The sequence below is a fragment of the Amblyomma maculatum genome, chromosome 7 (genome assembly GCF_055883805.1).
Source record: "Amblyomma maculatum isolate TAMU_Amacu chromosome 7, ASM5588380v1, whole genome shotgun sequence".
In the NCBI taxonomy this organism is placed as follows: Eukaryota; Metazoa; Arthropoda; class Arachnida; order Ixodida; family Ixodidae; genus Amblyomma; species Amblyomma maculatum.
This window is the reverse complement of record NC_139350.1, coordinates 110,661,728-110,677,117: the sequence shown is the minus strand read 5'-3', so window position 1 is coordinate 110,677,117 and position 15,390 is coordinate 110,661,728. Positions and strand designations below refer to the sequence as shown.

The 15,390-nt window shown below is 49.1% G+C and overlaps 1 protein-coding gene across 1 annotated transcript; it reads right to left on the bottom strand.

The window, feature by feature from the left end:
* Window positions 1-2,597: 2,597 nt before the first annotated feature.
* Window positions 2,598-12,340, bottom strand: LOC146184423 (uncharacterized). Its single transcript, XM_084609383.1, has 6 exons — window positions 12,190-12,340; window positions 7,790-7,840; window positions 6,077-6,148; window positions 5,024-5,083; window positions 4,294-4,583; window positions 2,598-2,903 (listed from the first exon to the last, which is right to left on the bottom strand). The coding sequence occupies exons 1-5, from the start codon at window positions 12,274-12,276 to the stop codon at window positions 4,326-4,328; spliced, it is 528 nt and encodes a 175-aa protein (XP_084465509.1). The 5' UTR covers window positions 12,277-12,340; the 3' UTR covers window positions 2,598-2,903; window positions 4,294-4,325.
* Window positions 12,341-15,390: the final 3,050 nt, after the last annotated feature.

Below are 15,390 nucleotides of genomic sequence, written 5' to 3'. Positions count from 1 at the left end.
TGTTACCGCAATTTTTTCCCGTTGGCCGCTATATTATATTTCTGCATTTCAAGCAATTTGTTTTTTCGATATGCTTAATGTACAGCGTCCTCCCAACCGATTGGGACGGAATTTTATTCTCTAAATTCACAGTAATGGACGCCTGCCCAAAGTGTAAAGGATTTCATGCGTGATGTTTTGCGTGCCTTTGTGCCTCCATTTTGCTTTGTACACACGACACGTTTTAGTACTATTGTTTTTTCGATATCATTGCAGACTTTGGTAACCGCTTTCTAGAGCTTTTTTTCTGGTGCTGTAGTGCGCTTAGCATGCTCGATTTAAAGGCATTTTCTTTGTATTGGCTAATTCTTAATGCACAAGGTTATCTTTCCATTTACCATCAATAGCCTGATTTAGTCTTCTTTATATCATTTTTTATTAGGAGTCTAATTAGGTTGTCATGAATTTTCGGTCTCTCCTGACTTTACTGAGATCGCATACATATATACATATTTTCTTCTTTTTCTCTCTCCATCAATGGTATTTGCTGTATATCTGCTCTTGTTCATACGGCGACTAAATACATTTGGGGTTCTTTTTACAGAGGTTTGTTTTCTTCTTTTTTTTTTCCTTCTTCCACTTTTGTATCGTTTTCTCACTTTTCCTCTTTTCTGCTTCTGTTGCACTGTTTTCCACTGTGTTTATTGCTTCGAGTGATTTTGTTCTATTTTTTCTTGCAGTTTCTGGCTCCTCACGAACGTTTACTTCCATGCCTCCTTCTTTCGTGGAGATCATCATTTTGCGCCCTTCTTCTGTAGTTGTTTGTTTCTTTCTTTTCTCCTTTCTGTATGTCATAGAACTGTTTGTTGCAAATGGGCAGTTGTGTTCTTAGTTTACCTTTGTATTTTACGGTATTGTATATATATATATATATATATATATATATATATATATATATATATATATATATATATATATATATATATATATATATGCAATATTGCAATATATGCATATATATATATATATATATATATATATATATATATAATATGAGCGCTTTGCCTGGATCGAGCTTATTTTTGGGCAACAGTTACGGTAGAAATAACAAGTGAAAAAGGTTTTCATCTGTTATTTTTCCCACGATTGTCCACAAATCCCGCGATACAGCAACACTGGCCAGCGACTGAAAAAAAATAATAATAATGACGTTTCTCAAATAGCGCGCAGCTCATCCCCTGAGCGCAATTACCAGCTGATTTCACCGAATACTATCCAGTATATAATTTAAAAGGCACACATTTAATTGCCACATTGACTCAAAAACTGACGTGTTGGCCTTTGGTCATTTCGTACTACGTTAGGACTTAATTGATTGGTTCCTCCCGTTTGCGCTAAAAGAAGAAACAAAAAAAAAGCTGGCAATTTCGGAAAGGACAACTTTTTAGCTCTTTCAGTGCATGCGTTATTATTGCGAATGAGTGATGGCACGTGTAAAATGGCGGAACACGGAGCGCATAAAAGGGGGTTTTTAATCGACTCGCCTGTCTTTGTTCAAGTGAGCATTTTGACTGAACTACTGCGGATCATTAGAACTGCTAGTATTGTAGGCCTGCTATAAATCTTGGTCGAATCCAAATAAGGAATAAAGAATGGCCATTTTACTAATGGCGCGCATGTCTCGTTAAAAAGTACGAAGTTGCGCTCGCTACATTGTGCAATATCGTTCAGTTTTGTATTCCGAGTCGAGAGTAACCAAGAAAACGTGCTTCCTTTTCGGACAGAGAACCCCACTGAAGACAAGGAAAAATAAATGAGGTTTCATTGGTCGATTGACAGCGCGCGCAGACAAATCTTCACTGAGCGGCCTCTACACCTTCCACCGTGGCGGCAGAGCCTTACGCGGGAGAGCCTCGGCCAATAGAAGGCGCGACATGTCGATACCTATCTCCACAAATGTTATAAGTGTACCAACGGCGGTAAAGCTAAGTCGTCCCTGAAACTCCTCGGGAAATGTCAGAGTGCCACGCCTATGGAGGAATCAATGAGCAGCCGTTGCCTTAACACTGGCAAAGATTGAGTGCGCTAACCATAGCTGTACGCTGCAAAAGACAAACATGCACACTCTTGCTTAACACACACACACACACATAGCCGCTTGGATTTTCTGTAGGGGTTCGTAAGGGATACTGCAGATTACAAGAAGTTCTTTTCGAAGAAGGTCCTATGCCCGAGCTGGACCGTCCGGCATATGTCCGATTTTAGTAATCGAGGATATAACATGGTTTCTGTTTCAAACTGTTCTCAAGCCTGACTGTTGCACGACTTGAACCATTTAAGGTGTTACTTTGTAGGATCCCCACACCCTGCCAATCTCGCAATGTCCGCGGAGGGCGTTGTTGTACGTGGGCACCGTCAGCGTGTGAGTTTTGTTTTGCGCAAGGCTATTGCGGCCAAGGAGGTCGCCGTGTGACTAAGCGGCGCGCCCACACGGGGCCCACACGCGCTTCCTTCCTGCCCTCCTTTCGGCGGGCAGCAGAATGTGGGACGCGTCGTCGCGCGCAAGCCACCGTCACGGGGGAGTGACGCCGCGGCAGCAGGAAAGGGGCAAGCCCAACAACGGGGAATCGCTTCTTTATTGACGACTGTCCAGGTCAAGGCTTTCGGTATTCCTTCTCCGGGAGAGTCCACTCTACAAGACTCTTTCCCTCGAGGGCCGTCGAATCGCGTTTCTCCTTTTGGTTGTGACGCCGAGTAGGAAGAAGGAAGCCGGCGTCCGAAGCAAGACAGAAAAGAACCCAGAGGAGCGTCTGTTTCAGCGGGGGGTCTGTTCAGCAGGAAGTCGGAAGAAACGAGGAAATGACTGGAAGCTGCAGAGCCCAGGCTGACGATTCATGATTGGGATCACAACGTTGCTTTGAGAACTGCAAGACAACAAGAAACAGCCGGTCAGCGCTCGCGTGCAACAATCTTCTTGGCAACGCCGATTATTGCCGGCCGGGCACGCATGAATTATGGGCGCACCCCCTCTCCCACCACCCCTCCGAAAACAAACGCGCTCACAAACTCGGGCGAAGCCTACGAAATCGGAGTATCGGCGTTCCTTCGCCGTTTGCTTCGGCTCATCACGACTGCCGCTGCTGCTGCTCGAATATCCAAAAGGAGTTTCGCCGAATCCAGCTCTCTTGGGCGTCCTCCCATTCACTCCCTCCGAGTGTTTCTTTAGCCGCGGCCACAGTGGATCATAAATCACCGCGCCCTTTCAAGGGACCGGTTGGCCCGCTGTTTGCACCGGCGTACAGGCTTGCAGCGCTTCGCGAAAACCAAACGGACGGAGTGTAAGGAAGGCGTTCGCTTCCTTTTCAGCGCGCTCGTCATGAGCTGCACGCGCGGTGCTCATTTACAGGCGGTGCTGCCATTCTCCTTTTCGGCTTTGGTCTTTTCAGACTACGCCGGTCTGCCTTGCTTTAATCGGCGCGCAGATATCCAGGCTTAGCCCCGAACAAATCTAACTTCCCGGCGCCACTGGTCTCGGAGCTCTTCCGCCCCTGCTGCGGTACTTGCCTGAAGCGCCTTTTTTATGCGCATAATGTCTTCACAGACGCGCTGTGCGATTTTGTTGTGTTATGAATTGTGCCAGCTTCCTGGAACGACACCTGACAAGACAAGTGTGTCCGGTAAGCAGGCTGGATTTGAGCGCAACTGAAAGGACTGAATAAATTCTACATATATGTTATTGAAATTACTTTTATGTATACTGCAGACGCTTGCACTGCTGCATATGTGTTATACACTCTTGTCAAGCGCATTTTTAACCAATAAGCTTCAAGGAAGGGCTTAGTTTCCTGCCGCAATACTTCCTTCGGCATATGGGGTAGCGGTAATAACTGCTAGCTCACTCGAAATTCCTGGAAACCAAATATTCTGAGCGATGGGGTGGCAAATGGTGTTGCGTTGCGCAAGTGTTCTGCGCACTTTTGTTCTTGTTTTTTTTTTTTTTTGCGGTTTAGCGGCAACAAGATGACGCCGGGAGAGCAGTTCGGTATCAATGGAGACGCAGTAACTTACGCGTCACAAATAAAAATTAGGGCTTTTTGCTCTACTGGCAAGGACATGCGCACATGGCAGGGAAGCCCTGCTCGGTAGCGCTAAATGAAATCCAATTCCCAAAACCGAATGCCAAGACATAACAAGAAGAAAAAGAGAAGTGCGATGAATCAATGACCTGGCGACGCGCGTCTCCACGGCTAAGTTTATTCACCTACTTATTGGTACATGCGGCAGTGTGTAAGGCGAGAGGTGGCACTTGGTTACCTCGGAGTCAGCGAGAAGTTTGCGGCATGGGCTTAGCCGTGGGCTGGCGCGGCGGCTCCGCCCTGGGGGGCGCCCTGGATCTGGATGCCACAGATCTGGGAGATGTGGTAGTCCATGCAGGCCTGGTACAGCTGCACCTGAGCCACGAACTGGTGGGCAAACTTCTCCTCGGCCTCCTTCTTGCACTCGTCGTGCTTGGCGAGCACCTTGGGCTCAACGTCGGCGGCCAGCTTCTTGTTCAGAATCTCGGTCCTGGCGCGGTCGAAGCGGTACTGGCCGTTCTTGTTGAACTGCGCAGGGATAACGGGGGATCTTATCATTCGGGGCTGACCACCGTGTGTGCTATGATACAAAGTTACTGTCCCCCCCCCGACCCTTTTCCTGCGTGTCGCTTGTACCTCGAGCCGCCGAGTCCAAAACGTTCCAGCTCTAATTTAGCACTTTCTAAAGAAGTGGAACAAGGAACAGATTTTAGCAACACAAGAAAAGGGGGAGCTAAGTTACGTAGGGGCTGCTAGACATGGCGATATTCGTAATTTATTATTAACAGGTTACATGGAATTTATTTAGTCGAGTCATTTGGCGCGAAAGCATCCCCGAGAAGAGAGCGTATACAGCCCGCTATAACTTAACGATCGCAAGCTTCGTGGATGACGGGTCGCGGAAAAAAAAAAATGAGTGGCTTGGAGAACTTGAACAAAGCACCCTCAAGGGTACGCTGGACACTTACCCATCCTTCGCTGTGGAGAGCGCAGGTGGTGACATCCTCACGGTGCTGCTGGATCACGGTCTGCAAGCAAAGAGGAAAGGGAAGCCTTCAGCATGCTGCGCACTCAACCGCGGCCGCCTCTGCTTGTCTGCTCTCGCAGCACGTACAGCAATGAACGGTCGAGCTACGCAGAATGCAGCTATTTAAGACACTAGAGAGAACAGCAGGATGGGAGCTCTTTGAATTCTGCCGCATGGAAACTAAACCCTGGTGGGTTCTCCGAGCAGGCTATCAGTCGATTGACAGGGGTGTGGATACAAAGCTACACGCGCAGTGTGAAATGTTACAAGCTGCGCAGGCAAGCTTTAGGCAAACGGATCTTTGTGCGGCCGCCTACAGGGTTTCGAAATTTAACACCAATGGAGTCTGAAGCATCGTAAATACTGAAAGTCTTTCTCATTACTTCACATTATTAATTAAAAATCCGACAACTTGCTGGTAGTAACCGCAAGGCTAGTACAGACAGCATCCAGCAACGAGCTCAAACTGTACTGAGTCCCGCGCCAAATTGCGCATTATTTAACAAGATGCGTACACATTTTTTTTTTTTTAATCTAAACATTACCTTCTGCGCTGTTCAGATGCTCTGTATATGTGCACGCTAAAGTGCGTAATAATGCCTGGAGATAAAAGCGCACGTGAAAGTATTCGCATCAGCTTTCGAACAGAAAAACGGGGAAAAGAGAAGAAAAAGAGCTTGAGAGTGTTACACGGGCTGACGACTTCATCAATGCAAATCTCACCGCGTCAGACTAATGCACAACAGTAGGAGTAAAACAAGTGTGCTACTTTCACGCTTTTGTTCGGTGAGGGTACAGAGGGAGTAGAGGCAAAGCAGGCTGTGCCCCCTTTCGCTGCTCCCAGCGGGGGTGGTGAGGGAACTGATGCACACCGCACCATATGTAATGTCTCAAGAGGCGGCGACTCCCGTTGCAACACACGCCTACGGCGCGGCTGCGCCACGCAAAACGCCACCGAGTACGACGACGTAGGCTGACGAGCGACGGAACTCACCTCGTTAGCGTGCTCGACATCGGGGAGGGGCACCTTCTCGAGGCAGGTGTCAATGACTAGGGCCTTCTGTTGCTGTTGGGGAGAAAATAAAAGTCTTTAAGTCACACATTACACTACCTGGAAAAAAAAAAGAGGTGGAAAAAGATTTTTTTTTTGCAAACTGAATTATAAGTTGGTGGCGCTGAAACTTTAACTACAAGATCCTTTTCTTTAGCGATATTTGATTGCACCGAAATTTGAACTGCGTCTTCTTTGCCATGTTCCATAAGCGATTTAAATAACCTTGCAGACGAATTTTTAGGTTGCGACATTATGCCGCACTTAGAAGCATGATGTACAGGGTGTTGCCCTGTTTTGGCGCGCATCTATTTTTTTTTTTTTCTGTTTCTGAAATAGACTTTTTTCGTGTTACGAAATATACATTATGGTGTTCTTACACAATGCTACCTAGATCTGCGGTTCTTCGTTCTGCACGCAGCAACAATGATTTCATTTGGTACGTATGCTACGTGTGTGCGTCCTACGGTTAGTAATTACACGCTTTCATCTTTTTCGAGTATCTTCGCTTACGCAGTTCAGGCATGCACTCTTCAAAAACCACTTCTATATGGAGCCTGAGAGGCTTTACAAAGAATAAACAAATAAATAAAAGAAATACTTCTACATGCAAGGTGGGGCATTGGTGTTCTACGTGGCTTTGCATATCTATAAATATATCGTTTCCTCAAATGAACATAAGAAAGTTTCTTCCGCACTCTGACCTTTTGAAGTACATTGGGATTTGAAAGCTGTAAGGGTGCACAATGAGTCTCTGCCGGGAGCCACAAGCTATTTTTGTTGGGGCGCCTTTCACAAGAACAAAATACTCTGGACAACAATGCGCATGAGTATGAACACGACTCCGGACCCAGCTCCGGGAATTCTGCACCTGATGGTACGCACTTCCTGGTGTCTGCCGCGGTGACACAGGTAGTACGTGGCGGACGCTGTGAACGCGAGCGAGCGGCTTCAACCGGATGGCGGAGCATAATGGCCCTTTCGGCTCAGCGGATGTAACCAACGTTCAGAATGAAGCTAGATCGCGGTGAATCGGTCTTTTCTGAGGTTCCAGTCACTTTTTGCGACCTAAAACTGAAACTTCGAGCGCTGCCTGAAACACCCGAACAGGAATTTTCGCTTAGATTGCCCAGAAGTAAAAGGAAATGCCAAAGAGACGACTTAGGCTCAACCAAAGTAGAGAAGGCGAGTTCATGATTAAACCTTAGTTCTTATCGCCTCAACTATCCGTGCAGAGAAAATGCTGGACTCCTGACAGCGATCAGAGCGGTATGACTCTTGTCCTCGGTCGCTGTTCAACGGCCGCCAATTCATTAACGCCTCTCTTCGCCAAGGACTCCGAAGAAGTGACCGTCGCCAGCCAGAGCCCCGAGATTGTGCTTGGGCCTCCCCCTCGCGTCGCCTTCGCGCGTGGCGACCACATCCTTGGGCCACTACGCTAATTGTTTCCGCTCTAATTTTTTTCAAGCCTGCCACGCTGCAGTGGAGCGGAGGCGAAGGTGACGCCACTGTTGGCGACGCGCTTGGCTGCACCCTGTGCGCGTTTCTCGGCAATCAGCCGGCTTCCTGCCGGCGGCGGAAATGCACGCTACCGAGAGGGCGGATAGAAAGTCCTTGCGGCACGCCTTTGCCTGGACGCAGTCCAGCGTCACTTACTCTTTCCTCCTTAGATGGCTGCAGCTGGGGGCACTTTCCCCAGTTGATGTCCTGCGAGAAAAGAAAAAAAATACAGTCAGGCGCACACATCACGGACACACAAAGAGAACACACTGCGACCTGCAGAGTCCTCGAACCTTCCTGCAAACACTGCAGTGCTGGAGTAAAAACAAAAAAAGAGATCACTTGTTTGCGGCGCCCTGCTGGGCATTGTACTACGTTCTACGGCCCCACCCACTTGGGGTCATCGCTGGAAGCTGCGACCACCGCCTCCCTCCTGCGGCAGTAGCCGAAGGGGGTCAGCAGACCCTCCTCCAATCGGTGTCATCGCGGCGTCACCGACCCGTCGCCGCAGCGCATCCTCGCAATCGACCCACATCAGGCTGGACCCGATTTCCTTTCTTTCCGGCACTCTCGTTTGCGATCCACCGCGACGCGCGTAGAGGGGGAGACAGGCAGCTAGCCCGCAGGGCGCAAACACGACGAGCGAATGCAATTCGTCTTGGTCCTTGAGGAACAAGGACTGTCGTGCTGTTCTGGTGGACGGACACGTCGCGTTCAGCCGGTAATTCGACAGCCCGAAGGGGGGGAACGGAAAGCTTCCAAGCGATAAGCCACGGAGCCCTCCTGTGCGCCAGCCTATCTCTGGGCGGCATTGTCTTTTCCTGGTCGACGTGTGACGCCTGCTTCGAGGAAAAAGAAGCCGGTCGCGATATTGGAAAGAGAAAAAAAAAAAAAAAAACAGACCCAGTGCTCCCGTTGTCGACCGATCCCAAACCGGTCTTCCCTGAAATAAAAATGAAAAGCGCCGCCGGAGCGCGCGATAGCATCGGCGCTCTCGTCTTCTATGCCTTCCCTGGTTCAATATGTGGATCACGAAGCGGACTCCTCTTCCAAGCGGCTAACTGTGCCTGCGGAATGCGCCGCCCGCTTTCACCTCTCGGGGGTGACGCAACGCTTCCTCCAGCCGCCGGCAAAGATGGAAACGCTGGGCTAAGAACTGTTGCCCCGACAGCTGCTTCGGACCAGTTAACCTTGCCGCACCCAACAAACTTCAAGCTGAGCGAATGATTTTCACAAGAGACAGCGGGTGCTTGCAGAGACCGGCGCAATGCATTTACCCAGCCAGGGCTTAGGAGCCGCGAATGTAGCGCTTTCTCACAGATGCAACCTGAGACCGATTTTGACTGCTCAACTCAAGCGACGCCACTGCTTTGAGCAGAAGGGAAGCTATGAAAAGACTGGCTTCCTAAGCAGCTGGCATACAACCATGCGAGCAGCGCGCGTGATAACGCACCTGTTGCTTTCTTGGTCAGACGCGTTCTAGCGCGGCGCCAGTCATGACGTCGTCCGCATTTCACTGAAAGGCGATGAGAGAGCCGAAAGCAGCGACCGATGCTCTAATGAAACGGCGGAGAGAGATTTCGCTGCCTGAGTCCGCTCGGGTTGCTTTGGGACAATGCAAGTCACGTGCTGACAGGGTAGACAAGCGATGCGCGCTCCTAATCATCGGTGCGATGTATGCAACAGCGACCTTCGCACTCGGCAGCGTCGCTGGTCGCTTCAGACCACATCTACAAGTTATCGCGTACTTAGTCTGTTATTTCCATCGTTACGCGCCCTTCACTTTTACAAGAAGATGCGCCTCGAAGAGCACTCCTTTTGTGTTATGGATGGGTAGATATGCGGCACGTTTTGAGGAAGATGATAGCTCGGAGAAAATCCAGTTGTTAGGTGACGTACTGTCACGCGTCCAGCGCCGGTCACGCATCGCCTCAGGGAGTCTGCCGATTCAGCTTCGATTTATCTGAAACCAACGATGAGACCCGAGCTCGGTTGTGTGCAACGCTCTGCCGACGGCGCAGATCCTTGTCTGAAGGGGTGCGGTGAGGTCAGCTGTTTTCCGCATACCGTTTCACTGGCCGGGGGGCAAAACGAGCGTAAATCGAACTCGACTCTCATCACCCGTGCACAGAGCAGTGCACGTGTCGCCTTATGGGTCAGCAGAATGGCTTTGCTCCCTCAAAAACTGGCCGCGAATAGGGGGTGGGGAGGAGGACGCGAGGGGCTGTTGGGTAATCGCCGCGAGCGGGGAACTGGTTTTCACTGGGCCGAACGGTGCCGTAGCGGACGGTCGGCGCGTAACTAAATATAGACTAACCCGTTCGTCTGGTCGAAGGCGTGACCCGAGACGCGTGCCCTGCTGCCACGCTCGCTAGGCGCGGAGTCGCGCATGATGAAGCGCTCTTTGTTCCTCCACTCTGCACCGAGAGGAGTTACGTGCGCTTTTCACCGCCGAGATTAAGCGATCGAGCGCAGCGGCGACTGTGGCCTGCTTTTGTGCGCGCCGAAGCTTTCTGGGGCGTCGCCGTAGTTCGGACTAAGCCGCTGTCTCAGGGCCGTGATCAGTGGGCGTGTCACCGCGCCAGAGTGCGACTACGGGTCGGTGCTTTGGCAGCGCCAGAACAGGTGCAACTGCGGGGGCACCGGCCGAAGCCGACCCTGCACGCTTTGAATAATCTCCTGTGCCCGATATGCACACGTGTTTTATATTACGGCCACCTTCAAAGGCTCTTGCGTAGAGCACTTCGGGAAACTGGCAATTTCGGTGCCTCCAAATGAGCGGCCGGCCACCGAGCTCGTTTCACGGCCGTGAGGCGACCTCGGTGGTTTATGACCCCCCCCCCTCCCCCCCCCCCCACTATGCATCTTCGACTGCTGTTGTGGCCTTTAATTCTGCGGCTCTCCGTTTCTGCTACGAAATCTGTTACAGAGCTCCCATTTAATTTGGAATCCGCTCCTTTTTTTGTAGACAGTGTCTAAATAACTAGCTAGGTTGCTCCAATTTCGTAGCCCATCATTTTTTTTTCTTTCCTCTTTCAGGGCTTTTCAAATGTCACTGTTGCGCTGCGACTTGTCGGTTAACGACCGATGGCGGTGTGTTGCACAGTACATTTGAGCCGCAAGGCCTGCGCAGGGGGCATGACCGCAATACCTCTTGCATAAGCCTAATGACACCCAAGCGGACACAAAAGAACGGGAGCGAGCCACTAGGCTAAGTCGATGATCGCTTGCGGTAGTTTCACGAGCCCATCTCAGATTACTTTCTGCAAAAACGACGCGCCTCCGACACTCGGCGCACACTTTCCTGCCCCCACGCGCTGTCGACGCGTTATTTAGCAAAGCTAATTGCCTCCTCAACGCAAAAGGCCAGTCGTTTGGCATTAGCCCGTCCGTCCGACTAGATGTCAGCGATCAAGACAGCTGGAACGACTGAGCGCGAATCGGTATTCGCCGCTGATCTAGATTAAGGGCACGTCGGACCGAACAGTTAGGTTCTGATATTGTACCCACTATTCTTCTGGCTGCGCTCATTCATACCCCAGGTAAATCACGTGTAGCGCTTGCGGAGATACGTTATAGCAACCACAATGAATTTCCTTATTAAATTCTTGCGCAACGAGCTTTATGTCGAAGTCGTTAACGCGCCAATTAACGAGAGGAACCCAAAAATGAGCAGAATTCAACTTGCAGTGCTTTTGACTAAAGTTTCACAAGACGACCATAAAAATAAATTGCGCAATGCCCCTGCTTACAACGTTACTTATGCAGCTTTTATGCGAGCTGTTTTCCCTTCATTTCATTCAGACCGCGGCAACTCAGCTTGCATGCTTATTTTTACGCAGCGTGGGCTACTCCCAGCTCTAGAACCTCTTGCTAAAACTTGTCCACTTTTATGCTGATATGCGCATCTTCTCCATTCAAATAATTTACGGTATTTTACGAACTTTTTTTCCAACGTAAAGAAAAAGCGCTCTTCTCTACTTCTGCAGCAAATCGTGAGGTGGTTAGTTGCAACAACGCTCGGCGCACACTTAGAGGCCGGGTTAGACTGTCGAGAAAGTAATTAAGCACGAGAATAGTTATCAATACACGGCAGCATTTCCAAATATATGGCAACAAAATGTACTGTACTCACAATCCTAAGAACAGCCGACAAATCTTTAAAAAATTTGGACGTTTTCGACGCAACAAATGTGCAACGCAAGTTGGCGAGCACTGAGTCCGTTTCGAAACTTTGGGATCCACTGATGGGAAAGTAAAAGCGGAAGGTGTCGAACCGACGGAATGGGGGCAGTCTAGGGCTCTTTCGCATGTCCTCAGTGATTAGAAAAATAGCGGTGACGCCTGGCGGCACAGGACGGAACTCAGACACATGCTCGCCAAAGTGCGGCGGTCGGGGCCAGAACAGAATCGGCGTGAAGAATCCTGCTTTGAGACCCTTGCGTCTCTCCGCAGGATGCTTTGCACAAGCAGCTACTTGGACCGACGTTAGCAGACATCGTTCACTGCGGCGGCACGTGGGCGATTAAAAGGGGTTCTCCACAGGGGGTCCTTACCGGACGCGGGGGCTCGGCCGCCGACTGGCAGTAGGCCGCCGGAAGGACGAGCACACAGAGGAGGAGGGCCGCCTTGAAAGCCACCATGTTTGCGCACGCTTAGTCGCTCCGCTGGGCTGATAGTGGAGAGAAGCTGACCGAACACCCGCGGCTACGCCGCTTATATAGGCGCCGCCGCCGCTGGCGCTGGGATCCAGGCTAGCCGGCCGGCCGCCGCTGCCGGCAGGCCATTGGGCTTTCCCCTGCCCTCTCCCGCCACCTCCCTCTCCGGCGGCCTCGCAGCTGCCAGACCCTCTTTCAAGGTCCGTTGGAGTTGTCGCTGATGGTCCACTATTCCTGGAACCGCGCTCTCTTCTTCCGACGGCCGCTTGCGTAACGCCGAGGAAATCAGCACCACCGCGTGCTGAGGTGGCAATCACTCCGTCGGCCTCGCACTTCACCCTTCGTTGTTTTGCTGCTGCTGTCCTCGGGCAGGGGCGTGGACATTGGCCGGCTCATTTGCATGGCGCATATTTCTTGCTTATTCTTCACTCGTGCCACCGCTTACTATACATATCAGCAGATTAGTCGATACGGATGCGCCTCCAAGGATCGCGCGGTGGCGGCATCGTGTCCTTGAGAGACTGGCTCGGGATGCCTGCTCGCTCCTCCATTCTCGCGCCTTCACGTTAGCTTATGAACTGGAGTTTCGTGGCTGTTGCCACTGTGAGCGGCCCTGTCAGCCAGCCAGCAGGATCTCTGTTTTCTTCAGAAGTAGTCTTGGAAAGCCGTTTACAACATTGGCGTCCAACTTAGTTGGAAGAAAACACTAGTTTGGCAGCACCGATGATAGGCGTTAAATTACGTACTATGTTCTCGTCTAGGTTTCTTACCGTGTTTTTGGTCTAGCAGCGGATTTTGCAATACGGCTGTTCTATTGAAAGCCAGGGCGAAATTTTCAGACATGACCTCGGGACGATTGCCGACACGGCTGCAGCCGTCAATAATATTGAAATGCAAAGACCTGTTTTTATTAACCGTGAGAAATTGGCAATGATAAAGTGCTTTGGTGTTTAGAAATGCTTAGAACGACTGCGCTACACCCGCATTGGTAGTCGAGTTGCTCTGCGAAAATTATTTTTTATATTTTTTAATTACTTATATTTAGCCTCACGCAGTGGATACGGTTTCTACCGCTTGCCTTCGCAGAAATCCCTTGAAGGATTGCTGCAAAGCTTTCCTATTCCAGCAATCTCTTGAGAGATTCCTGGAACAAAAGCCCTAGGTGAGTTGTGTTAGGTGCATTGTTTCTCTGCAGGCACAGGTACTTTTTTGCTACCAATAATAAGGAGCAATAACTCCTTACGAGCACGCTCCATTCAGATCTGCACCTTTACAAAAAAGCGTCCCAAAACGCGTTTTCTTGAAGCGTACGCGCAGTGCGAGACGTTCCAACCTCACTTGCTTTTCCGATCGTCACGGTCATCGCCGCACGTAAGGAAGGCTTGTTAACTTACGTAATTAGCCATTGGGGTGGCACTTATGCCCTTTGACATCACCGAAGTAATCAGCGCTCTGTGGGGCAGAGTCACAGCTTAATAAAATACTTACTTTGCGGGCAAAGATTTTGCTACGCACGATGACTGCGGTAGGCACGAGTTGCCACTAAAACGGCAATACGCAACTGCGAGAATTTCATGTAACTGTGTTTAATAATTGCGCAATTATATATATATATATGTATATATATATATATATATATATATATATATATATATATATATATATATATATATATATATATATATATATATATATATATATATATATATATGTATGTATGTATGTATGTATACGTTAATGTACGTAATTAGCCAGTTTCGTCGCGTTATTGCTGCTCTAAAATCAGTGCATTTCTTCTTTTGGGGAACTATCCTGGAAGAAGACGTACAATAGTGGCTGCCAATTCCAGTTCCGTTGATTCCGAGCGTACGCATTTGTTATGAAAATTTAGCCATGTAGTCATCCATATTTATGGGTTCTGTGCACTCTCATAGAAGAAACGTTCAGCGTGCAGTCACGTCTGGACGGATTCCCGCTAATGCAAGAATCGAACACTACGGGAGCTGCCTTCAGGACAGGCCTTCGTGGCTCTAATACCTTGCTGCTGCTTAGAGCAATGCAATGACAGTGCCGTACACGTTCATCTCTGCCCCTGAGGGCTGTTGCTCTGGCCACAAGTGTGTCTGTGGCAGAACTCAGAGCCTGAATCATAAAGAGGGCCGCAGTCGAGCTAATTCCAGCTCTAGAAACAGTTTCGCACAACGCTGCGACAATCGGTTTGTGGAGCGCCCGCCTCACTTCCCATGTTACAGAAGAACACCGGCTTTATATTAAGGTTAGAAACAGTGTGAAGGACATGATGTCCTCATCTCCCAGCTGGGCTGCTTTTGGATGAGTGTCTGTTCGTCTGGGTACATGTTTTCTCAGCCTACGATTGGCTATTATTATTCAGTGCAGTATTAGGTACGATTGCGATATTAGTATATTAATAGTACAGTATAATCAGCCAGCGGCATCAGTAACAGCCTTTCTCGTAACCTACAAAACTCTGAAAAGAGAACTGAACCTACTTGTGCCCATGTTGAGTATCATTGCTGGGCCGACAAATAAGGAGGTTTATCAGCTCTCTATTACGATATTTTGCGGGATCAGATAGAAAAGCTATTTTAGCCGTACAATGTTGTTATTTACAGGCCAGATAAGTAGTATTCCTACACCGCGTATTGCTTTCACAATACTAGAATTGGTGCATGCGTTAACAGCACATTTCGATGCCGTAATAGTGCTAAGTGATATTTTGGCATGCTCACAATCATTAGGACTAGTAGGCGATCCTCAAAAAAAAAAAAAAAAAAAAACGCTTTCTTCTCACTCAATCTACTCCCCGTTTTCATTGCTGTCATGTGTCTACAAATACGTTTTCATTGCTGTCATGTGTCTTTGTCTTTTGCCGAAAACCACGGAATAAATTCATCAGGGCGATCATGAGCAATGAACACACTTTTGTCTTTTCTTTCCGTTCTCTTTTTGATTGAACCAGGCTTCCATCAGGTGGGCTAAGTACACAGTGATTTAGTTCTCAGTATTACGATTTGGTGGACAAAGTTTTAAAAATTTTGCTCAGTAAAATGCGTTAAAAGGATCGTCTAGGACTACTCA

Excerpts from the sequence above, each read along its gene's own strand:
- LOC146184423 (XM_084609383.1), bottom strand. The coding sequence starts at position 12,276 with ATGGTGGCTTTCAAGGCGGCCCTCCTCCTCTGTGTGCTCGTCCTTCCG. Across the intron at positions 5,084-6,076 it reads ATGTCGAGCACGCTAACGAG|ACCGTGATCCAGCAGCACCG; the intron begins GTGAGTTCCGTC and ends CTTTGCTTGCAG. Across the intron at positions 4,584-5,023 it reads CTCTCCACAGCGAAGGATGG|TTCAACAAGAACGGCCAGTA; the intron begins GTAAGTGTCCAG and ends ATCCCTGCGCAG.